We start from the raw sequence: 23,955 nt of genomic DNA on the forward strand, positions 1-23,955 counted from the left end.
ATGACATTATGAGTTCGGCTAATTTTTATCTATAGCAATGAAAATGAATAAAATAAAATTTAAAGAATAATATCATAAAATATGAAGAAAAAATGTTCACAAAACAATAAAAAATGTAAAGGAAACAGGATTTGTGTTTAAAATTAGTTTCGCAAATCTACGTACGCAAACTGTCATTGTGTCGTAACACACATAACTGTTCAGCCATTTCACCACCTTGTTTTGTTGCCAATCCCGGTGAGTCATTATTATACTTGCTTTGTTATTAAGTAAGTAGAATCGTATGTAGATACTTTTCAATCTGTAATAAAGATCAATTAGTCATTACTCTACCTAACCTTGAGTGTATTTTCAGAGCTATCGTTCAAACCGTTACCACATTACCATAATCAGAGTTAGATAACGATGGCCTAGTCTCTTCCTTACGATTTAAATTGTTATTATTGATTTCTTCTTCAACACAACTTATTAACAGAAACTACGTACTTAATTTTACCGCATCCATTTAGTGATGGTTAGTGATTTACTTATGATGAGCAATCGCTAAATGTTTTGAATTGTGTTTGAGCAATCTATACTAAATCTTTCAAATTAATATTACAAGATCCGACTGCATTGAAAAAGGAAAAAAATGTCGTAGTACAAAATATAGGAAGGAAACTCCCAATATCTCGGATCGGAAGAGGAATTAAGGAGACATATGTCTCATATGATCATCATATGATCCCCATTTGTCACTTGGAGGGTGTACTACAAAGCCTAAGAATAAGAATATCCTTCTTGCCAAAATAGTGCGCTGGTAGTAACTCTGCGTATACGTTACTCTTCCAGTCACTTCTGTAGTAGTGCACCGTTGGTTGAACGTTAAATATAAATTTTACTCTCAATATTATTGCTTGGTATGTTAGCACAGTTTTCAAAAACACAGTTTTTTTCTATTTTTGTTGGCCATTCTCATAGGAATTTTTACTTTAAATTTCCCCAAAACGGCGATGGAAAGTATCAATTGAATTATGAATGGAAGACAATAATATCCAATTTTAGTACGTCAAATCGTTCATTGATGAAATTATACGTTTGCTTTTTAAGAAAGTCGCACATATTTCTAACAGTCGATGTATAATCTGCAATAGATAGCGCATCAAGCGTGATCAGAAATTTGTCTGAATTTTGCTTGATAAATAATGTGAATGTCATTAATAAGAAACGTATTTACTTAAATAGCCATAAACATATTTAATTAGCGGGCTAGATCTTCGCTAGAAGCTCACTATTCATACATTGTGTCCAGTCACCGTTAACATTCCCTCCACAGTTAACAGTCTTAACTAGCTTCCTCTAAAAAATGCCAGATGCATCTATCACCTTATTAGATTACGCATATTTCATACACGTAGAAAACATCGGGGAGTATCAGGACCTCATACCTGGTGATCTTGGTGCAATGACTAAGTCGACGTGACTACAGTTACGTCTTCAGTTCGATGTTAGAATCGACTTTATCATAAGTTGGTGGACAGCGGAGGAGCTGTATCGCGAGCAATCCTCCATTTTTTCGCATTTGATCCTATCAACGTCGTTTGTATACTGTTTCTGATACAGATCTCGTTAATGATCTAGTTTTTCAAGCATGTAGCAGCATGGCTTGGCACATTTTTACACTGATTAGAATGGTAGAACGGACCGCAAATCCGTCAAATCTTACTTCCAAGGACAACGTTGCAAAGCAAAAGCGAAAATACCATTATCTGCACAGTAACTTCACACACAAAAACTATGCTTAAACCTGACAAACTTAAGAATCTTTGTAAGACAAACTGACACAATGAGAATTATTTGACATCAATAGGTACATCGCTGTTGAATTTGAAGGCCAAAAACATGGATGGGTTCAACACTTGCCCGTGCTGGCATGCTTTATGGGTACTTTTTTTTAAATTTGTTTTTTTATTCATTTCTAATATTTATATTAGTGTTATACAGTTATTCAAGTACTACTTTAGATTGTTTATTATTTATTGTCGAAGCAATTATACCTTCCGTAGGAAAACTGAGCCATTTTTGATTTACTGTTTGGTTATTTAAATCGGTCGAATCGATCTATGGACCCACGTAGCATGTTAGGAGCTTAATGTTATCACTTAATGAGTCTGCATAAACCTCCATTCAGTCCTAGATTACATAGAGTGATACCTTCTTACAAGAACTATCTACTCGCCCCTCGAGGGAGAATCCCACTCAGGTCCGAGAGTGTGTCAAGCATTCCCTCACCCTGTAAAGCAAATAAAAAACAACAAGAACCATCAGTTTTATTTCAAAAAGTACCTATCCGAAAATAAAACCTAAAAATGAATAAAACTCAAAAACTTAATCGTTCCAGCGCGAAAACAGTCCCGAAAATCTGGCTCGAGAAATTCACCGAAGCGAGCTGTGTCCGTGAAGAGTAAGGACCGATTTTTTGCGTGCAAGTGACAGAGACGCAAACAATGTGCCGGATGCACGCAAATTTGAAGCACTGGATGAGTCATAGATGCTGGTTTAGTAATGTTTCCTTAAGAAAATTCTACCAATCGGTTACATTTACAAGATTATGTTTTAAATATTGTTTCTTTCAAATTTTTTGTATATTTTACAGTCTATAATAATGAATATATAAAATATATATAATAATTGGTGACAGTGGAGACCGCCGTGTTGTTTTGTCCTTTCAAAGTGGCTTAGTTCCTTTGTAATATTTTTTTAAGGTCCAAATAAGTGTCCGAACGATTTTAGTCGAGAACATTAGACTAGCTTCCTTATAGATGTTTTATGCAGCAATTCGTGTTAACACCTTATATATACTTTTCGAACATATATAGTACATACTGAATATGAAAATCACTCGTCAAACCAAATTTCGAACATCTCATGCTATTTCAAAAGGTGTTTTATAGTGACTAATGATGGAAAGAAATCATGAGCAAGATCATTCTACCATCTCTTCTGCTAAATGGTACATCTTCAATGCGTAGTCGATGACTAACGAAGCCGATGAACTCCTAGACTGGTGTCTGGCGCGTCTAAATTCACATGTCTACCAAAAGACTTTAAGAGTGATGAGAGCCTTCGAATTTTCGGTATAAGTTGCCGACATACCGCTTCACATACGCAAGTAGGTCGCGCATTGGCAGCCTTTGCGCAAACTCCATTAGAACGAGCGTCAGCGCAAATGACAACCGTGTGAGATTCCTTAGTATTTAATCATCCCGGTTGCCCTGTGGTATAAGAATATCGTGGCATCGTCAGCAGGACCGGATGGCACACAAAAACGATGACTCAAGTGCAATGTGCGAGTTTTAACTGCTGATGGATATCTGCGCATTGAAGCCAAACCCAAGTCATTCTGCTGTGACGTTGCTTTTGTAGATCTCTGCACCTAGAGGATTTACGATCGTCACACCTGTTGCATGTTTTGGTATATTTGAATTGTTTGTCATCTTACACGGAACAGAACACGAGTATGTATTTCGCATTGGAACTGTAATTAGGTTGAAGAACTGTATTCTTATTATAAAAGACAAATTGTGTAGGCAACGTGCGGCCTGACACCAAACGACAAACATTTAAACTCGTCGTATAGTCGTTTGACCCCTTCAATAAATGTTCAACTCGTCAACAGATATGCTTCTGAATTCGAAAGAAATCGAAGGAAAAATACACTTACAACCGTATACAATGTGAAGGCATTATGAATGCCATGAACCCGAAGTAAAATAAAAATATTCGCTAGACAGGTGTGGATATTTAAAGTCGAGGATATGTAATCGTCGTAGCAGATCTTCACCGAAATTCAGTAGAGCAGTATTATACGTTACAAACGGAACAAGACGCATGGCACCTGTCAATCTCACCAACACGTGGTTGGTGGTGGTGCGCCATCCTCTAATTCGGGCTCGATTAAAACATTTTTAAACACTCAAAGAGAACCGGAAAGAGGAACGGAGTGTTTGAATTGCATCTAGAATTAAAAATGTTCACTGTAAAATTCTTCGACCGATGTTCGGTCGAGGTGTGCCTGGCTGTGACTCAGGCAAATACTCATACTGTAAGTAACCTTTTCACGGAAGTATCAAAGCATTTTTGTGCTTGATCGACTGTTTTCACACCGTTGGATCCCTTTGATGGATCTAGCAGTGCGAGAGGTTCCTAAGGGCAATGATCTGTTGTATGAATATTCTGAATTATGTGAAAACCAGCTCATAGTTAAAAGTCTATGCAATTAAACAACAACAACAACAGCTCATAGTTGTTTTACTCTAACTAATAGTAAGTAAACCAATGAAGTTAACAGTAGATTGAATGCAGTGTAAATTGATTAGTTGCTCTGTAATGAGGTAGCAACCGATGCCTTTCGAAGTTTACTATAGGCTTTCCTGCGCTAGTCCTTCCTAGGACGACTAGGGACCTTAAAAAATACCGTCACGATGGCCCACCGGTGTGACAGGAGATTTGGCGCGAGTTCAACAACCCAATCCAGTAAAGCAAAACGTTACATAAAGCAATAGAGAACACCAAGGCACCCGGACTAATGATGAACGACCTGCGCTAAGAACAAGAATTTCGACTATGTAACTAGGCCCATGCTCGGCACCTGCTTCGTCGTGGGTCCGCGACTGACGCCGGCAATCTCCGACTCGGCCCATCGATCGGCCCCGTTCAATCAGGAAAAAAGGAGCTTACCAGCTGCCTCAAATATAAGCTTCAAATCATATTGGATTCGTTAAACACTAAAGTTCGTATTAAACGGGTGCCCTATGGAGAAAAGCCGATCATAAATCGACATCAAAGTTTTCTGAATATATTTTCTTAAAATAAATATATGGTCAATCCGAATTTTTAAACATTTGGGTCGCGTTGATCCCGAGAATTGACCTGGCCTGGACCTGGAAAGTCGTAAAACTCTCAAAGCCCCCGCTGATAGAGCAGTCGGTAACGCTCATCGCTGTCACGCAGCATGCCTGGGTTCGATTCCCGATACCGGTGTACTTACGTATATTGTTGTATCATTTTTGTATTATTTTACTCAGTTAAGGTAGTGTTTGGAAAGAGACACAAATGCTTCAGCTGCTGAAAAGACGTTATTAAGCTGAGGTATTAATACAAGAATACAGTTAATCGAAAAGGATGTGCAGGCAAATCTTTTCCTTCTTTTTATTAAACATTTTTTCTTTCAAATAGCAAATCTTTTTCTAACACAAAAATCTAATAAAATATTTTCTATAAAAATCGCTTGAAATATTGGTATAGATGTTGGTTGTATAGTCATTATAGGTCATCCGGAATTGGCGTATGCTCGAGTTTAAAAATCAATTACACACATGCTAAATTGGAAATAATAATCAAATGACGTTGAGTAATAAACGTAAAGCGATGGTAGGTTCTTAAATAAGTTATTATACCGGATTGGCCGTAAAAGCTGGAATGTTTCAGAATGTGACATTAATTTCGTCCAATGGCCATGCCTATCAATTTTGTGTGAATTAGTCTTTATGAACTGTGTTAATAGTTCGCTTTAAGTAGGATTTCATGCAATGAAAAAGCTGTGAAGTACAATAATCACGAGCAAAATAAATTTCGGGTATTTTAAACCATGTCTATAATTTCGCCTTAACAGAGCCAGGAGCGACAAGTTCGCCATCTTGCGGTTCGACTGGAATGAGGTTTCCAACGGCGAAGATATTGTTTGGGTCTAGTTCTCGCTTGGTAGCTTTGTATAATTGTACTCCAACGTTTGATACGCTCTGTTGATACCATCGTGACCGAATCTTCCCAATTCCGTGGTGATGCGAAATAGAGCCACCAGAGGCGAGTATTTCATTGCGAGCCTTGTTTTCGATCTCTTCGTAGATTGTTACAGGATTTGCGAAGCCGATATGATTAAATCCGAAGTAGAAGTAAACACAAGCACCTGTATCGTATGTTTGTGTTACCCGGCATGAGATGAGGTAGTGTTGGATATTGTGTTTGGCACATTCCTGTAAAGAGTAAAACGAATCTCTTTATTATAAATTTTACTTATTGGCCTTTTGATTTACATGGAGGCGCATGGTTTCAAAAAAACATATAAACAAACAAAGCTAACAGGAAAGCTTAAGCCAGTATTGAACTAGTTTGACCCCCTGTCTACAGTTTAGTTTCAATTATTAGTTAGCTTAAAGGTAATTTAAAATATTTTAAAAGTAATTTCTCTTATATTTTCGTTTCACAAATTGCCACAGTTGTAAGTTTCAGCAACAGGCAACTACACCTCGAAATTACACAACAGCGTTTTTGTGTATTCTACAGGATACTGATAAGCAAACGTTTGGTTGATTTTATATCTTCTAGAAATGGCGAACTTTTTGCTGTTATTCCGAACAAAAATGCAAATAACGCGGAATCAGTTAAGTGGCGTAGTCGATTGTCTCTTCTATTCAATAAGCCTCACATACGTTACCTTACGAACACAGCTTTTGACGTTAATGCACAACGATTCGCAGCGATCCCAGGGTACGGATGTTTCGAATGATTCCGCCACAATGCTGTACTCGAGCGCCAAGTCCTGTTTAGTCGAAATAGAGAAATGCACAAAAAATGTTAACTGAATTATAGGTTCAGTGCATTTGTATCACTGCCATTTCCTGGCACAAAGAATATAGAAGCCGAGTAGAGACAAGGTTTTTTTTGTTCTGTTAGATGAAAAATTATTGTCATGGGGCTTATGTTACTAGCTAACCGACTGACGCATTTACGTAGAGTGTGGCAATGAATCAATGCACTTTCCGCCTAGAACATCAGCCTTGGACAAACGATAAGTGTAAGTAAGTGTCACCGCATCACTTGAATTGTTGCTTGTCTTCGGTAAACAGATTGTAATTGTCCGAGACACACACATATACAAATATCATGCTTACCCTGATGTAAGCGATAACGAAGGTTAGAATGTAACCCTTTTCGCCGTTACTGCTACCGGCCGAGAAACCACCGTGCCGTTTGGCGACGGCATATATTTTATCCTCATTTTGACGCACTTGCTCCTCGTGGCCTTCGAAGAGCAAGGTTGCGATCGCGATTTTGTCCAACTTCATACGCTTCACCTTCGTGATGTACGCTTTCTTAAGTAGCTCACCAACACTCGCCAGGGTGCCGCCAGGAATTTTGAGAGCTTGGCCGAACAGGAACTGCTCGTTGTCGATTAACCGTATGCTGGCCGGCTGCAATCGTTCTTTGGCAACTTCCCGCAAACACCGTATACCGGAGCCAAAGTCGGGAAAGACGAGTGAACCATATCGTTTGACTTGTGGCAAAGGGCGTATTTTTATGACGATCTCCGTTATAACCCCGAGAGTACCCTCGGAACCGAGGACGACATGGTTGAAATCAGGCCCGCAGGATACGCGTGGCACCGAGAGGCCTCGCTCCAGTACACCACCACGGCCAGTCACCATCTTCACTCGAACCACCAAATCCTCGATGTTTCCGTACACATTCTTCTTCATTCCAGATGCACGCGTTGCCACCCAGCCACCAAGAGTTGAAAATTCATAACTGTCTGGTTCGTGGCCAACGGTGAATCCCAGAGTTCGCATCTCACGCTCCAAATCTTGGCCGACGATGCCAGCCTCGAAGCAAGCCACCAGGTTTTGTCGGTCGATCCAAAGCATACGGTTCATTTGCGAAGTATCGAGTGCTGCTATCGGCCGTTTCTCGTGTTCCGGACACGTTATCGAGCCCGAAACGGACGTCCCACCACCGAAAGGTATCAAAACTACATTGTGCTGGTTAGCTGCTACTACAATTTCGACCACTTGCTCGTGTCCAGTCGGAAACAATACCAAATCCGGAAGTCGCTTAAAGTTCCCGGTGCGCAAATTGTGGATATCGTGAAGTGTCTGGCCGTGACAGCGGATTAACCTATCCTCGCCGTCTTGCGTGTAGTCTACTCCGAGGCGCTGTATTTCATTCAAGAATTCCGGAGATGGTACGGGATCGGGAAACTTAACCGGTATCGGAACACCTTCACGTCTGTCCGCTAAGTCTACGTTGAAGTTATTTATCACATAGTCACGGAAATGAGGCAGCGATACATTACCACCAATCGGATATCTTCAAGAAGATTAAACGACAAAAAGAAATAGATTAATCAATTGACTTTATATGATTTCGGCAGTAAAAGTTTAATGCTATTGGCTGATTACGACATACTTATCTCCGCTGAATACAATCGTACCATCCTGATACATGAAACGCGAATCTTTGTATCCCCAGCCGTTCCATTTGAGAAGCTTTTGTCTGTAGTTGAGAAAATTGAGGGTTTATCAGGAACGCTGCCAACTAATACTATTTGTACTATTAATCTATTTTAAGTGACCCTGGAAAAGAGGATGAATTAGTATTCTTTCATGCGAAACTTTTGATATATTACAATAAAAACCTTGCTTAAACAAACCCGATAACACTTCCAAGATCAAAATCCGGAATTAGTAAAAATGATTTAGCCGGATTGTTTTTCTTTTAAGAGAATCGAAAAAAATACATCCCAGCCGTGAATTCCAGTAAACAAAAACAACAAACCACCTGTATAGTAGATAATACTAATATAATCTACTACCTTTTACAATGTTAGCATTCATGGAAATATTCTGGTTTCCCGTGAAAATGTATTGACCAAGAAAGGCCGTAGTCTTCGACGTTGTTTTATATTTGCAACCATGAAGGCTCAGTTCCACAGTTCCCAGCAATCAAAAACGGTAAGATGACGCGAAACTCACACCACTAGACTAATCAGACAAATATCGGGGCATCACGAAATCGAATGATGGAATTGGGTACAGGGATAACCTGTTATCAGGTTTGAAAGCCAAAGCGTGAGGTATCAACATTTGGAAACGGTTTAGAGCTACGGTATCTTGCATTGGTAGTTTGGCTTTCATAAACCATCTTGCCTTTGCTTATCGGTGCTACACAAAATAGTCTGGCGTGCGAATTTTAGACCTCGCCATACGTTGAACTTCATCTTATCTTTCGGAACCAGTCATTAAGGTGGAAGAATGATTGGATCTGTTTTGCAACATACTGTCTTGCCCATATGCTGTTGCCGACAACAGTGATAGGAGCTTCGACGGTTTCGAAACAATTGTGCAATCACCAGGAAGGTTAATGTGGATTAGTTCGTCGGTGTTGCGCTAGCGAGACAAAAATATATTCGTACTCGTAAAAAGTCGTTGACCAAATTAGAACATAACGAAAAATAACATACGTACCCCGGTACTAAAACATGGGTTCTTCTAATGTTACGGGTTATGAGTTTGAGTTGCAAGCAATCAAAAACATTTAAGCTATTTGTTGCAAGGCAAAACATACTGGTTCAGGAAACATATTTCAAAGGCAGACGATCATATTTTCTATTTTTAGTGCATGAAGTGCTACAGACCGGGAATATTCGTTGGTGTCGCAACTGACTATATTTGGCACAATATTTTCAATGTCTCGCCACATGAAACCTAGATTATACCATACTAACGTTCGCAGTTTGTAGCAAACAAAGAGTAGCTGGATAACGTTCGATTCCGACAGATTATTCATTTGCTTGAAAATTCCCTTTCATGATCACTCCATATCACATTATGCAATTACTTTTAATCGGCGTTACGGTGAACGAAAAGTAGAAATATCTGAGACAAGTTTATATGATTCAAATACAATTGCTCTGTGGTGTGTGGAAGCATAACACGTGTATGGCGTTTCAAACGAAAGCACAAAACAAGTGCAATTTTTCAAATGCATCTGCAAAGAACAACTGGTCGATCGGTCCGAGCGCGCGCGAATTACGGGTTCTCAGAAACACACTTTTTTTTCGCAGCTGTGACAAGCCACATGAATAGCTAAGATTACTAGCAGCGGTAGCATTCGGCGGCATTTTCATTTATATTGGTTTAATGGTTTATTGTTTACGCCTTCGCGTCTCGCTTTACTTGCTTTTCGGTCCCATTAATGCTGTACTAATTTAACTCATTCCTCTGCAAAGTGCATGCAAGAACGTGCAAGAATACCACCGCTAACAACACTCATACAACAACATAACACAAGAACATAACAGGGACAAACCTTTGCTTCGGGATGGCACTGGTGATTTTCTTCGGCACATTCGGATCCATCGGGGCCGGCGCAGCTTTTCCTTCGTTTTTCATGAAAAATCGCTTTTCACTCGACAATACAATGGTGAAATGTGTATCCTTCTCTTCCTTATCAGAGCTATAGACATAAACATAAAATTGTTGCAATCACTTTGGGAAGCTCAACGAGCAAATTGATTTCACTACAATTCCATAAAATAACAGTAGCCGGGAAAATTTAATTGTGTGGAAGACAACCTAGACAGCGATGCTTTTTATTGATTTTCGCTTGACACACTATCGTGTCCACTTTACGGATGTTAGGCAGCACATTACCAGCAAGACGAAGGCGGTCTTCGTTAACCCGTTATCCAGACAGAGGCACAATTAACGTGTACTGATAACAAATATGAAACACGTTCACAGAGCTTCGTCTTTCTTCAACTAACGATGAACCTACTAGACAAGTACAGCACGATGACGACAGTGACGAAAACCTATCACGGTACATTAGTTTAGGCTTTTTGGTAGTTCAAATTTTCCATAGCGGACAACACAGGCCTTAATACACGATGAAAATGGAAAGCACAATGTTTGAACAGCGATTTAAACGTCACCGAAGGATAATTTATTGATTATTTTATTTTGCAAAATCCTTGCGCTCCTTCAAAGTTAATCAGTTCAAAGATAAAGTTCAAATAAAGGACTGAGCTGTATTTATAATCCTTGAATGTCAAATAAAATAAAATTCTGGGATGCGGTAAACACGTTTCACGGCGTCTCGCACTTTCGTCTGGTGGTTAGCCTTACATTTGTTCTCTGTCGACGGCCACTGGATAACTGGCGTTCACGGTGCGAAGGAAACTTCACGAGAGTTGGAGCCGCGAAAAATCGCCGTGAGAACGCAACCGCAAACAAACCGCGCGCATGGTTGTTAGTGTGTTAGAGCCGTCGATGAGCTCGTGCATGTGAATAGTTGATAGTAGCAGCCTTACAAAAAATTGCGTGGATTCACTGTGTTCCCGGCCCGGCTTCGTAGCCCATCAGCCCCCGTTGTACTGATGCGTGCGCATGGTATTACTTTAATTAATAATTCGATGTAATTCGGTAAACCTGGAAATCAACTAGGAACCAGGAACATTTATTGGGAGATCGACAAAGCATACATGTTTTCTCTTTCAGTTTTGGAGCTGATTCGCATTAATTGCCGTTTCCCCAAGACATTGATTCTCGAGCATAATCTATTTAATCTTAAAGCCCATGTTTCAACACTTGGTTCAGGCCCAATAAAGTATGGAATACAGATCGTTGAACTGTAGCGTAAAACTATTTATGCTTTCGTTTATTATCATGCATTTTTGCCGCTTTTTTCTTCATCATTTGGATTCGTTTGTCCGCGCTGATTATATTTATACTAGGTGTACCAATAGCACTGCTTGATGACGAACTGCCTGAACTGTTTGATGAGGACAAGACATTTAAAGAAGATTTTGAAGATTTTTCGCGATCCCGCTCTCGATCTCGTTCACGGTCACGATCCTTGTCGCGTTCATGTGAAGAATCCAACGATTTGCTAGAACTATTATTGCTTTTAGAGCTGGACGACTTGTGCTTACTGCTGGAGGTGGAGCTAGATTCGAACGGCTTGCTAATATTGCCAGTAGTGCTACTACTTTTCGAGTGCGTTGAGGATTTGAGGACCGATGAAGAGTTTCCAGCCATCGGTGACGGAGAAGTTGCTATTGGACTCGAAGTTGCGTGCACCATCGGTGGTGGGTGTGATTTGTTGACGGCTTGTTTGCTACGACACAAGGTGCAATACCATGCGTTTTCTTCGTCGTTTGCATCCGCTTCCGATATATTCGGTTTGTGGCACTCTTGATGGAAAAGTGCGTGACAATCGGCACACTCGACCAGCCGGTTGCGAGAGCTAACGTCCATCAGGCGGCAAACAACACACATCAGATCTTCCAGCTCTTTTAGCTTATCCTCTTCCATAACTACGTCGTCATCGTCGTCGCCTTCTAAGTCGGATGTCGAAATCACAATTGGACCCGATGGTGGAATCGTTAGGGCTTCCGGCGTGGCAACAAGGCACTCGATGGTGCCGGAAACGATTGTTTCCGGATCTGGATCCAAATCTATTACGGCCACTGGTTTCGGTTCTATCACTTTCTGCTTGCGGACATACAGATTACTACCAACAGCCAATGGTTCTTCGGCCAAGTGTTTTTTGTTAAGCGTGTTAATTAACGTTTTACCATTGCCGTAACGTTGTTTGATGAGCTCATCGAGCAGGTTGCGAATCTTTTCCGCGGATTCGGAATTTGCAGAATGAAGTAACTTCAACGCGTGCTTGAACGTGGGATCAATATCAAGCGTAGCCATTGTAAGTAATTGTAATATCCTCGATGTTGTCCGGTAATGTGTTGCAGCTGCAGCCGAGAGATAAAAATGGCTTTGTATGTTTATGAAACCATCGCACTCTCTTCGTCGTGACTGCTTCCCGGATTCTTTTTCACTGCAAATTCTCGGGAGCGCGGGAAATTACGCTATGAAAGACGATGAAATGCTTATGAAATCAAATCCTTTTCGCACCAAACACACTTACCTGAACCGAAAAATTGTTGACGAACGTGTGAAACATTATCCAGCAACAAACTGAGACGGGATTTCTCACTCACTCTCACTCACTGTTGACACTTGCTCCTCATAAACTTTATCTCACCACTTTATACCACTCAGTACTAAAAAAGCCAAAGACTAAGAAAAGACAAATCGAAACTAAAAAACCAAGAAAAGAGAACTCCGAACTAATTTATTTTTCCATACCAAATTTTTGCAATGATGTTGTTTAAATTTTTGCAATGATGTTGTTTAAATTTTTTATTGATGATTTTTGTATTTATATGTTTCTTATTATTGTATTTTAACGATGTGTCTCAAGTATAATCGTAAATAAAATGCAATATAAAAATCTTGCGTATTCTTGCTTTTGGCAGCCTAAATGATCTAAAAGTGTAAAGGTCTAAAAATAGGTCTAAACGCTAAAGGTCTAAAATATTCCGCGAATTTGCGATGTCAGACGCCTCGAGTTGGTATTGGTATCTGTCATCGACAGTTTTCCATGTGATTCCGAGAGTGCGTGTGCAGTTTCCCGCAATCTTCACGAGCGTGTTTCACGAGTTTATATGCTATTCCGAAAAGCTTCTTGTGAAAATCCCGTGAAAAAGAACAAGTGAAACTTTATCCTCGCTATTTCGTATGGTGCTGTGAGGCCAGGATACACAACATCTTGTGGTGAAAGTGTGTGCTAGACCGATCCGGATCCGGTGCTTGTGGCAGACATTGGTGGAACCGGCAAAAGAAGGGTACAGTTGCTGTTCGAGAATTAAATCGCTGCCCATAGTTAGCACTTAAAATAAGCTTTCTATAAACTACGGTAAGTAGTGAATGTAATGAAACAACATATGCAAGGGCCGCAACACCCGCAAGCAAGTAACGGGCACGTTCCACATGTGAAACGCCGGGAATTGCGGCACGCGGCACATGTGTCTAGACATTTGTGTGCGTTTGTGGAAGGGGAGTTGCGTACGTGTATGCGAGTTTTAACATTTTGATTGGTCTTGCCAGAATGCAATATGTTCCTACCTAATGCCGGTACAGCACGATCCATTGTGGGAACGCTATGGTTTGGGATGAGAAGGGGAAAAAAATTCTTCGAAGAAATGCTTGGATTTCATGCCGTACGGCAGCAAATGCGGATTCGTTTTTGGGTTATGTTGAATCGTGATGCAGCAACCAAGGGAAAGGCATAGAAAAAAACCCTTATTGAAGATCGACACAATTTAAGTATGGAAAAAGGTGAATGACGAATCAAAATGAAGAACTTCGAGGGGGATAAAGTTAAGTAAATTACTAGTACTGTATAACAACGCGTTTCTCTAATTTTGGTTCAATTTCATTTTTTATCTGAAATTCTTTTCTCAGCCGGTTACTAGATGAAATTTCTTATGTGAGTGGTGGAAACTTTAAGTAGGCATGTTTTTACTAGGCCTATACTGATTTCTGCTTGGAGTAGGAAATCATTTGAAATGTGTTCAGAACCATCATTCGATACTGAACGTACTGCGCAGCTTCACGGAAGAATATTTGAACGAAAGACAATAAAATATATGCACACGATCGATTAAAGCACATTCGACAGCGATATTGCTGATCCATATGAAATGTATTGGTATTCATGGTCATTTTACGTAATAGTGCCTCACAAGATCACACATTTACTGTGTGGTATTAGGAATGTTAACTGCCATTAACTGTCTTTGTCAGTTTCTGTTGTTGGCACGATCCTAGTGAGCATGGTGAGATCAGTGGTGAAGCTCAGTGCTTGCTGTCTGTTTTCGGAACGTACAACCATACGAACAAAGAGTTTTTCTCTAACAAGGAAACAATTCCTTTTTTGCAACACTTCTTTAGACGAAATTGAAGACAATTAGTAATGCAGTATCGTAAAATTTATTCTGCGACGTACGGAATGGATGCTGCTTCTGTGACTAATAGTTTAAATACGATTATTATTAATAACGGGAGCTCCAAGCTGCGAATGCTGGTGAACTTAGAAGAAACTAAGAAAGAAAAGACTTTGTTCCATCAAAGACATTTGTAATACTCTCCTTGAGCCAGCAGCCAAGTTTTTTGGGGGTCATCTGTTTGATGTTGAATTTTATAACGAAATCTTTGATCTGAAAAAAAAGTATTAATACTACCTTGATAGGTAGCCAATGTAACGTACACATTATTTGACACAATGCACGTCGCGTTTGGTTGTTGACCGTGTCCGCAACCACGTGTTTTTGCCACCGGGTCAGTTGTCAAACCGGGCTTTGCTATCGCTACTAGCTTTTTCGGCGGCAACGTTCTGCAGCGAAATTTGTAAGCCTAGTATCCTTAAAGTACAGCAATACGCCGAAATCAAAATTTAGCGTCTGTTTTCTTTAGTATAATCCCACTAACAAAACCACATTTGTAAACACGATTTTGTGTGTTGCAGTTGGTTGTCCTTGTCATCTTAGTCCGTGAAGCGGAAGCAAAATCATTGGTAATCTGAAGGCCGCTGACACTAACGAACAGAGAAAAATGCTACTAAAATAAGTTACAATCTCTACTTTTTGTTGACCTACTGCTACTGAATGTATTTGTTTCAAGCTCTTTACAACTGTTTATATTTATGTATTTTAACAATGATACTATATTAAGTAAAATTACATAATAAAAACCTTTTTTGTTTCCTTCAAATGTTCTTTCGAAAATACAATACGTTTTAATATCATTAATACTATCATGTTACATTGATGTAAATATCTTATGTATTGTCTTTTTATACTACGTTGGTCTCAAAACAGAAATTTGTATACTGATCACTGTTAAAAGAAAACCATGAAAAAGTGCATCCATTGATACGCTAATTGAATTATTCGTTTCACTACTTCACTTTAGTAGACAAAAATAAAATATGTGTTGGCCTCTTTGAGTTGCTGAGAGCCCAAGTCGGTGGCTGTGCCCATCTATTTTTGTTCCGCCTTTAGAAAATCACACCCATCTGAATGACTTCACGCTATCGGCACTACAAATTATGCAATTGATGTTTTGTCGCCTGACAGCAGCATATGCTACAGTGTATTTGAATGTAAAATTAGAAGTGGACATTTACTTCAGCACTAGTTTGATCGTCTTAACGATCGACTATAACACATTAATGTGTAAATTAACTATAGTGCTTTTCCTAGTCGTTAAATTGTACACACGAATAAAAAAAAACATACAATTTTGGAGGAGACAGGAGGATGATATCGGGTTGATTAATAGGGTAGAATAAGTAAAAAAAGTATTTTTAATCAATATTTTCCTAATTCAATGTTTGCTTATTTTTATTTTCGTTCCACAGCATATGTTTTAAATTTCGTTTGACTTGTAAAAGAAGACACTTTGCGCCCCTAATTGGTTCTCGGTTCTGAGAATGATCTTTCAGAACCGAGACGTTAACCAACGAGAAAGTTTTCTGCATAGTTCCATAGTCACTGTTCAAGAAGTAAAAGAATAACGTATTCCTGTTGGCTCTGGAGGGGCTTGTGTACTGATTTCGGGGAATAGGTTCGGGTTCCGGAATACCGAATCAGGTTGATCAACAACGAGACACACAATCCCAGCATGATTAACCTTTCCTCGACAATTTCTTCACATAATTATGCTTGTCGAACCGACATCTGCATGAACACTGTTTCCGGCAACAATGAAATTTCAACCGATTGCGTTTCGCGACATCACATATCTGAATGTTCTACCGGAACCACCGACATAATGACCAGAGGTGACCTCGGAATGCTCGGCCAAGGATTTGTCGACAGCAATGGCTACCGAAACAGTCGGTTAGTATTGTAAAACCAACAGAATAAAACATGTGCCTCTCTTTACATACGTTGACATACATGTATACATATGTATATTTCTTTTGTTTTATATAATTGATATTTGAATGATGCGCATCACCGGCGTAGTTTCGAATATGAAATACCTACCGTTGGCCAGCACTATGGGAATGCTTTTCTCGTGGCAGATAATGACGAAGAGTTATCGGGAAGAATTGTTGGCCAACGATGTCAATCTGCCAGTGTGCTAATGGTGGAAGAAGATTCTATTACCGAATCAGGGATCCTAAGCATGGAGGAAATCGTCGAAGATCATGACATTGAAGAGGATGATGTAAGTACTGATGAACGCTTCGTGTGGCATAACGATCAACTTTACGTATTCTTTAATTTTCAATCTTAGGAAGACAATGTGCAAATGTCATCTGCAGTAGAAGTTATAGCAATCGATCCAAATTGCGATTACAATACTGAGGACGACGATGATGAAGATGATTATGATTATAGCGAAAATGGAGAGCAAAGCGAAGCAGAAAAAGAGGGATCAGTAGTTCCTTCTGATGACGAGGAAGAATATGGAGATGAAAGTAATGATGCCTTGATACCCGTCCTTACGTCAATAGTATCTAATAACGAAAAAGGAGTAGTAGTTCAAGGTATTCGATCTGTCATAGATCCATCGCATTCCCGTGGTTATACTAGAGACGGAAGTTGTAATTCTAGTACCTTTGTTGGAGTCACTAGCGGTTCCAGTAGCAATATAAGCGCAGCTAGTTGCACATCCAACAGTTACTATCAGTTGGAAGCCAACCGACACAAATCCTACCATTCCGATGGCCCTAGCGTGGTTAATTGTTCAAATTATTTAACAATGTCAAGTGGACCACCGCAGCAATTGCTTGCAACTTCGCCGAACGTTGAACGACCTCAACGAAGACGTAAACGATCTTCTAGTCAACGATATTCGTTTTCTATGCCACATTCTCCAGTTGGTGCAGGCATGATCGATGGCATCATCAGTTGCCTAGCGCCTCAAACGAGCTTTAGTTTCGAAGACCTCGTTTCGCTAGTTGACCAACCAAGTCCGCTGAAAGAGCTTACCGGAAAAACGAGCAACCAGTCACTGCTGGACGATTCACTTGTGGACGAAATCGACGATGCCGAGAACTTTATCTTAACAGCGTACGTTAATGGAGATGGTGAATCAACTGCATCGTGTGACATGATTAATTCCTTCAGTGAAAATGAACGTTTGAAGACAGAACTTGATAAAGATGACAGCCGAAGTAGAAATCAGTTTTCTACTGACGTACTTCGTCATCCAAAATCGAAGGGCAAAGAATTGAAAACTTTGCATAAACTACTGCTTTTAGACAACCAGGAAGAAAATAACAAAAAGCTGGGAGATTCTCAAAGTGATTCCATGCCAGGCAAACGAAGGTGTACGGCAAAAGCGAGGCGGCTTTTAACATTAGATTCGGACAGTGATTTAGAAGAAAACGGTATGCAATGTTCAAAAAACGGAAAAGGGAATGACGAGTATAACACTGAAAAAGATCCGACATGGAGTCCGAACGGGGGTGGCTTTCACAAAGTTTCCCCTGCACCGAAACACGATACAAAATTTTACACGAAGAATGCGCCACCTGGCTTGGCCAATTCGTCATCAACAATGGTTGAAGTGCAGAAGAAAAGTATCCACAATAATGGATGGCTCAAAGATAAGAGTGAAGAACCCGCATCGAGTTCTTCAAAATCAAAGTTCGTCAAGGGCACGTTCTTAAAATTCGGTCAAACAATAAAGAAAGAGGACCTGAATGATCCTCTTCTACCGATAAGCGAAGCGAAAAAGAAACAGCATCCTTTGAAGCAACTGCCAGAATCGAATGTAACCAGTGAGAGCCATAAACGTGACCATGTATCACGAGCGAATGCGCGTTACAAAAAGACAAATATTACACTCGATCACGATTACTGCTCACCGAAAAACGGCCTCTCAGTTGCTGCTAGCAATGCATCAAACGTAAAAAACGGAGTAGGCGGCAGCAAAGGTCAGCGTAAGGCAATCGAAATACCGTTTCTTTTGCCGACCAAAGAACAAGTACGCCAGGAGAGAAAATTACTACAAGAGAAGAAACGGAACGAACGCATGTTTGCGAATAACGCAACGGATTCCACGGATAGTGTTGAAGATAAGAAGGATAAGACAGTCAGCGTGAATACATCAGAGCCAGCAAGCGTGAATACATACATCAGAGGCAGTAGTACATCAGCAGCTACGCCGAACGTAACACCTCAACCATCTAACAAACATATATCAGCTATAAAAACTGCCAATGTGGTTTCTAACACTAAATTTGCCGGGGATGTTAAACGACCTCAGCAGTCGCTGCTCAAGACAAACCATAATTCCTCTAAATGCGACTCTAGTCTCAGCAGGATCGCGGGAAACCCTGGAAAGCAAAGCGCACAGCAAAACACGCAGACGCCTGGGGCATTCTCAGTTATCTCGCATGAAAATAATCAAAAACTCGTAGCGACGACGCGCGAAACATTGAATGATTCTATACCACATAACACGACAAAAGCGGTCATACGTAAAAAGTTAAATCTTCAAGAGTACAAAAAGCGCCGCGAATATCCTGTCACAACAAGGACCAATCAAAGTAATGAGCGTGACGACGATACTTTGAAAGATTCATGTAACCGGATAGCATTGGTCCCAACAGATGGGAATGAAACGGCGTCCGCAGTTGAAGCACGAAACGAAGTCGAAGTAGTTTCTGACACAGTAGTGGCAGAACAGAAGGTTTTTGCAACTACGGTGCAAGAGCCTGCTGTGAAGACCACGAAGCGATTGGACCCAATTTCTGCGGCAAAGCTAAAAGCGCTTCGCATGCAACAGCTCAAGAAGCAGGCTGCTATTAAATCGGACGAAGCAAAACTAACCCAAAAAATGCCACTTTTGCCTATTGTACCGCTGGCAGAGATCACTTCACTGCAGTTCGATGAGTTCGGCAATCCCCGACCAGTTGGTGAAGCAAATGACGCGAAGGCGAACCAGGTGAATGAAGATCGTGAAACATTAATGCTACATGAGGCTTATGAAGAAATTATCATTGTATCAATCGGTTGTAATACTTTATTGTCGATCGTACCGGAAGAGCTAGACTCTGTAGAAGATTCGCGGCAATCACCTATGAAAAGCAGTGGCAAAGATAGTGGCCCCGTTCAAGATTCGTCACTGTTGTCCAACATAACAGACACCATCAAGCGCTGCTGTCCGTCAGTTATCGATGTGCCCAGCAGTTCGCTTATAGCGAGTATCCAGGAAGTGGTTATCAAAAAAACAAATTCCAGTGGAGCCACCGTCCCACTGACTCTAGGGCGTCCTCAGCGTAACAAGAAGGTTCAATGTGCATCGACATCGGTGGCGGAAAAAGCAGTTACCTTGAAGATAGGTACTTTCGATGTTGGAGTTGGTAAATTTGACGAAGGTCAACAAGGGCAGTTCCACGATTCTCCGTGTCTAGGTGTTTCGCCGCCAAGTTCATTTTCTCCGGGTAAACCGGAGAAAGCACACACTTCTACTTCCGAGACAGCATACTACAAAAACTCTTGCCAAACTCTCAAGCAAAGATCGACTACTACGTCAAGAGCAACGGAACTCAAATTTGAATCCTCCAAAGTTGACGAAACAGTGGAACATGGTGAAGATAAGGTTATAATGCATTTGCGCAAAGATCGCCAACGCTCTCAGAAAGTGGACGCAGTAACGCAAACTGAACCTTTGAAACGATTTTCTCCATTACGTCAACTTTCGCCTTTAATAGATACATCGAACGAACTGTATAAAAGCGGCCAGCGCAATTTTCTTGCTGAGAACCCAAACAGTAACATATCTATCGAACACGGATCAATCCAATATCCGAGGCAATTCAATGTGGAGAGTTCTCTATGCAGCTCTCGAAGGGATCGAAACGATGACAAGAAGTCATCATCGTGTGAAGAATTAGAAAACACTAGTGCGAATAGTCGCAAAAGCTGGTCACATTCAAACCATCGCATGAAACACTCGAAGGATCGCAGTCGCAGTCGCAGTCGTAGTCGGTACAGTTCAACGACCCGTCGATCCTCGTGCTCACGTTCACGAAGTAGCCAATCTTATCGTGATAATCGCCGTTGTAGCAGTAGTCTCAAACACAGTGGCCGATATTCCCGCAGTCGACGGAGATCGCGCACATCTTCAAGATCGTCACATTCGTCGTTCTACGGTGGCGGTGCAGCTTACAACGCTCGTCGTTCGATGTCTTCTTCTACATCAAGTTCTTCTATGTCATCAGCTTCCTCGTCACGAATAACGCAACGTTCAATCCGTTCGTCGTTTAGCCGATCCCGCTCGCGTTCACGATCTCGTTCACGATCTCGTTCACGGCTGCGATCATGCACACCACCGGAACAAACATATCACTCACGTGAACGTGAAAGTAATCGGCGAATGACATCACCCGGTAAGATATTTTGTAGCAATAATTAGCATATCATGAAGTGCACAGCCCGTAAAGTCTTGGGTCGTCCAGAAGGATACCTTGATTGTGGAGTAACTGCATACCAACATAAGTTTTGGTCTGCGTCTTGCGTTGAAGGATGTTTGAACATGAAAGTACAAAACGTGCACATAATTGATTTTCTGCTACCGTTTGAAGAAAACTCCTGTAGAATTGGCCAATTTTGACCAATCGCTAAAAGGCGAAGCAAGGATTTGCGGTGAACGAATTGATGGACGAATGTGTTTGATTGCAAGCGCTGGTCCGGATAATACTTGTATCCTGATCCTGTGACATGTGAGCTTGTGTAGGATCAATAGATCCTTTTCTATGCACACAGTGCTGCAATAGTCGTGCAAAAGATGTTCCTATTTGTTCATTGAATATAGTAACATTTTGAATTAACAGACAAAGCTCAAATTATTCGAAATTCGAAACATTTTTAACTATTCGGATCATTCGGGTCCTATATGATATCGAAATTGCTTAAAAAACTCGTACTGAAACTTTTAAAATGTGCAAAGAAATAATGTAATGAATTTATGAACTTAGCATTACAACTTACCATATAACATATATTCAAATTAGCAACGATCAGTGCTATTAAAATTGACAACGCTAATTTGTTATCTAATTAAATCTAGTCAATCCAAAACCAGCATTAGTTATGACCCATTTGGGCGGCAACATCGCCAGAATGTGGACACACGATAACAATTTTCTGATTCAACCGAACACGTCACAGCTTTTTCGATTGTGTTAGTATGAGCCGTGCTCTGTGCTTTGTGAATGAGTTGTTGTTGGGATTGTATATGCTTTGGGAATATTCGTTTTTTTCCGGGATATGAGTTTAAGGAGACAAGCACCGAAAGATTCATGAAAATTCAAAAATTTTGCTCTGGAGTGGTTTTATAAATTGTTTAATTAAATTTTTAATTTTCTTCGGATCTAGAACGAAAAATTGTATACGTTGGAAGATTGGAAAAGAACATCATAAAAGAAGAGTTGCACAAAAAATTTAAACCGTATGGTAAAGTAATTAGAATAACTTTACACACCAAGGATAATGGGTAAGCAAAATGCACGTTTCCGTAAAACTTGTGGATCTATGTGTGTTTAATTTTAATTTAATTTTAATGATTCGATGAATTAGGTGTCGTTACGGTTTCGTCACATTTGAAAAACCTCAACAAGCGTACAGCGTGATCGATGCAAGTGGAGCAGATGTTAACCTGCGGCATTATGATATTAGCTTCGGTGGAAGACGCGCATTTTGTCGCACGCAGTATGCTGACTTAGGCAAGTTTAAACATATCCAAAGCACTTTTTATTGTCCTGATGAAATTATTTCTGATGGTTGAATGCTCGGATACTTAACCTTTAGTTTCCTTAGTAAATCACTCGTTATTCATAATTTACAGATGGCGAATTATCGGTCGATCAGGATCATCAGATGCCGTATCTGATGCAGGACGGCTCGGTAGTACCACCCAGGTCAGTCGTCGCATATAATTCATCTCGGTGCCACAAGGAAGCGATTGGGTACAGTGGTCGACCGACTGATGGTAAAGATAGTTTCGAGAATCTGTTAATGCAGTTTAAAAAAGAAATTGGCGCAATGAAACCCCGAAAGGCATGACCTCGTAGTTGATGGAATGAAGAAATAATTGGACAAAGGTGAGAAGTGTACAGGAAAAATAGTTGTAATGGTAGTGAAAGACCAACACAAAGTACTAATGGAAGACTGTTCGTACGACATACTGGCTCTATTCTACCTCATAGTTAAAATCGTATGGTAAGTAATATGCTACTTGCTTTACGATGAATATACCGTTTTGGCAGTAAACGTTCAACAAAAGCGAATCATTATCCCTGTGGCTGATATGATTTCGCGTTTTCATGTTCGGGAACCTATGGGAAAGGAAAGTAACTTGCAAGGCTAAGAATTTAACTGTATACCAATTGAACTTTTTTCATGAAAGTTATCACGATTCCCTGTCAAGTCCAGTAAACGTGACTTACGATCCGCTGCCATGTCAATTCGTTGAACTACAATTAAAATCAAGACTGGACTATCCTGCCTTTTAAACGCGAAACAAAGTGACATCGGAAATGCAAATGCTTAAAAGATCATTGTTCTGTTTTATGGTTTACTCCGAAAGGAATCATTGTGAATCGTAACTCCTATCGATAACAATAAACCGACGGTGAGCCTACTATTGAGTGACGACGTGCAAAAAGTGAACTGTAGTTTTCGATTTGAAAGACGACAAATTGAAGGAAAAACAGCTGTGATCGTTATAATGGTAAACTTTGCACATTGTATTCTAAACTAGGATATGTCGTCTACAAGATTCTGCAGGCTTAAGAGGAGTGGTCTCATGCTCTCTCATTTCCATAAGCTTTGTGTTTTTCTCCTTTGGTAGGTTTCGTTGTTTGGTAAATACTGATGCTCAATATTGGTTGTTGTTCCATACAATATTCGTTTATCATTAATTGTTTTTTCCTTTTTTGTGGATACACACGCAATCTAATGTCAGAATTATTTGAATGAATTAGCAATTTCTTGAGGTGCGGCTTGAGATTAGAGGTGTACTCAACATTAAACACATGAAACAATGTAGTGACACTATTTAGTTAGACACGATTTTTCGTCTAGTGATTTTCATAATTATTCTTAATTGAGATTTAAAATGTTTACAAATTCATTTGAAAAATGTGTTTCGAAGAGTGAAAAATAAATCGTTGATTACGTTTATCCGGCGTATCGACCGAAACAACCGGAAACGATCTCACTACATTTTCCTGCTTTTCTGTAGCTTTTCCTTCGGACTGAGCGGACACTCA

The 23,955-nt window shown here is 40.2% G+C and overlaps 3 protein-coding genes across 3 annotated transcripts; 1 reads left to right on the forward strand and 2 right to left on the reverse strand.

Moving 5' to 3' along the window:
• Positions 1-5,166: 5,166 nt before the first annotated feature.
• On the reverse strand, positions 5,167-10,898 carry LOC128271669 (alkyldihydroxyacetonephosphate synthase). Its single transcript, XM_053009280.1, has 6 exons — positions 10,470-10,898; positions 10,126-10,272; positions 8,224-8,310; positions 6,933-8,124; positions 6,476-6,580; positions 5,167-6,014 (listed from the first exon to the last, which is right to left on the reverse strand). The coding sequence occupies exons 2-6, from the start codon at positions 10,206-10,208 to the stop codon at positions 5,634-5,636; spliced, it is 1,848 nt and encodes a 615-aa protein (XP_052865240.1). The 5' UTR covers positions 10,209-10,272; positions 10,470-10,898; the 3' UTR covers positions 5,167-5,633.
• Positions 10,899-11,284: 386 nt separating this feature from the next.
• Positions 11,285-12,804, reverse strand: LOC128272653 (integrator complex subunit 12-like). Its single transcript, XM_053010510.1, has 2 exons — positions 12,745-12,804; positions 11,285-12,685 (listed from the first exon to the last, which is right to left on the reverse strand). Exon 2 carries the CDS (start codon positions 12,519-12,521, stop codon positions 11,460-11,462), a length of 1,062 nt encoding a protein of 353 aa, XP_052866470.1. The 5' UTR covers positions 12,522-12,685; positions 12,745-12,804; the 3' UTR covers positions 11,285-11,459.
• A 2,207-nt stretch (positions 12,805-15,011) lies between these two features.
• On the forward strand, positions 15,012-23,710 carry LOC128270522 (serine-rich adhesin for platelets). Its single transcript, XM_053007927.1, has 7 exons — positions 15,012-15,068; positions 16,081-16,561; positions 16,691-16,895; positions 16,965-21,072; positions 22,061-22,178; positions 22,262-22,407; positions 22,530-23,710. Exons 2-7 carry the CDS (start codon positions 16,344-16,346, stop codon positions 22,745-22,747), a joined length of 5,013 nt encoding a protein of 1,670 aa, XP_052863887.1. The 5' UTR covers positions 15,012-15,068; positions 16,081-16,343; the 3' UTR covers positions 22,748-23,710.
• Positions 23,711-23,955: the final 245 nt, after the last annotated feature.

This window comes from Anopheles cruzii, chromosome 3, assembly GCF_943734635.1.
Source record: "Anopheles cruzii chromosome 3, idAnoCruzAS_RS32_06, whole genome shotgun sequence".
In the NCBI taxonomy this organism is placed as follows: domain Eukaryota; kingdom Metazoa; phylum Arthropoda; class Insecta; order Diptera; family Culicidae; genus Anopheles; species Anopheles cruzii.

Excerpts from the sequence above, each read along its gene's own strand:
- LOC128271669 (XM_053009280.1), bottom strand. The coding sequence starts at position 10,208 with ATGAAAAACGAAGGAAAAGCTGCGCCGGCCCCGATGGATCCGAATGTG. Across the intron at positions 8,311-10,125 it reads AGTGCCATCCCGAAGCAAAG|ACAAAAGCTTCTCAAATGGA; the intron begins GTTTGTCCCTGT and ends TCTCAACTACAG. Across the intron at positions 6,015-6,475 it reads TCAAAAGCTGTGTTCGTAAG|GAATGTGCCAAACACAATAT; the intron begins GTAACGTATGTG and ends TACTCTTTACAG.
- LOC128272653 (XM_053010510.1), bottom strand. The coding sequence starts at position 12,521 with ATGGCTACGCTTGATATTGATCCCACGTTCAAGCACGCGTTGAAGTTA.
- LOC128270522 (XM_053007927.1), top strand. The coding sequence starts at position 16,344 with ATGATTAACCTTTCCTCGACAATTTCTTCACATAATTATGCTTGTCGA. Across the intron at positions 16,562-16,690 it reads AATGGCTACCGAAACAGTCG|TTTCGAATATGAAATACCTA; the intron begins GTTAGTATTGTA and ends TCACCGGCGTAG. Across the intron at positions 16,896-16,964 it reads ATGACATTGAAGAGGATGAT|GAAGACAATGTGCAAATGTC; the intron begins GTAAGTACTGAT and ends TTTCAATCTTAG.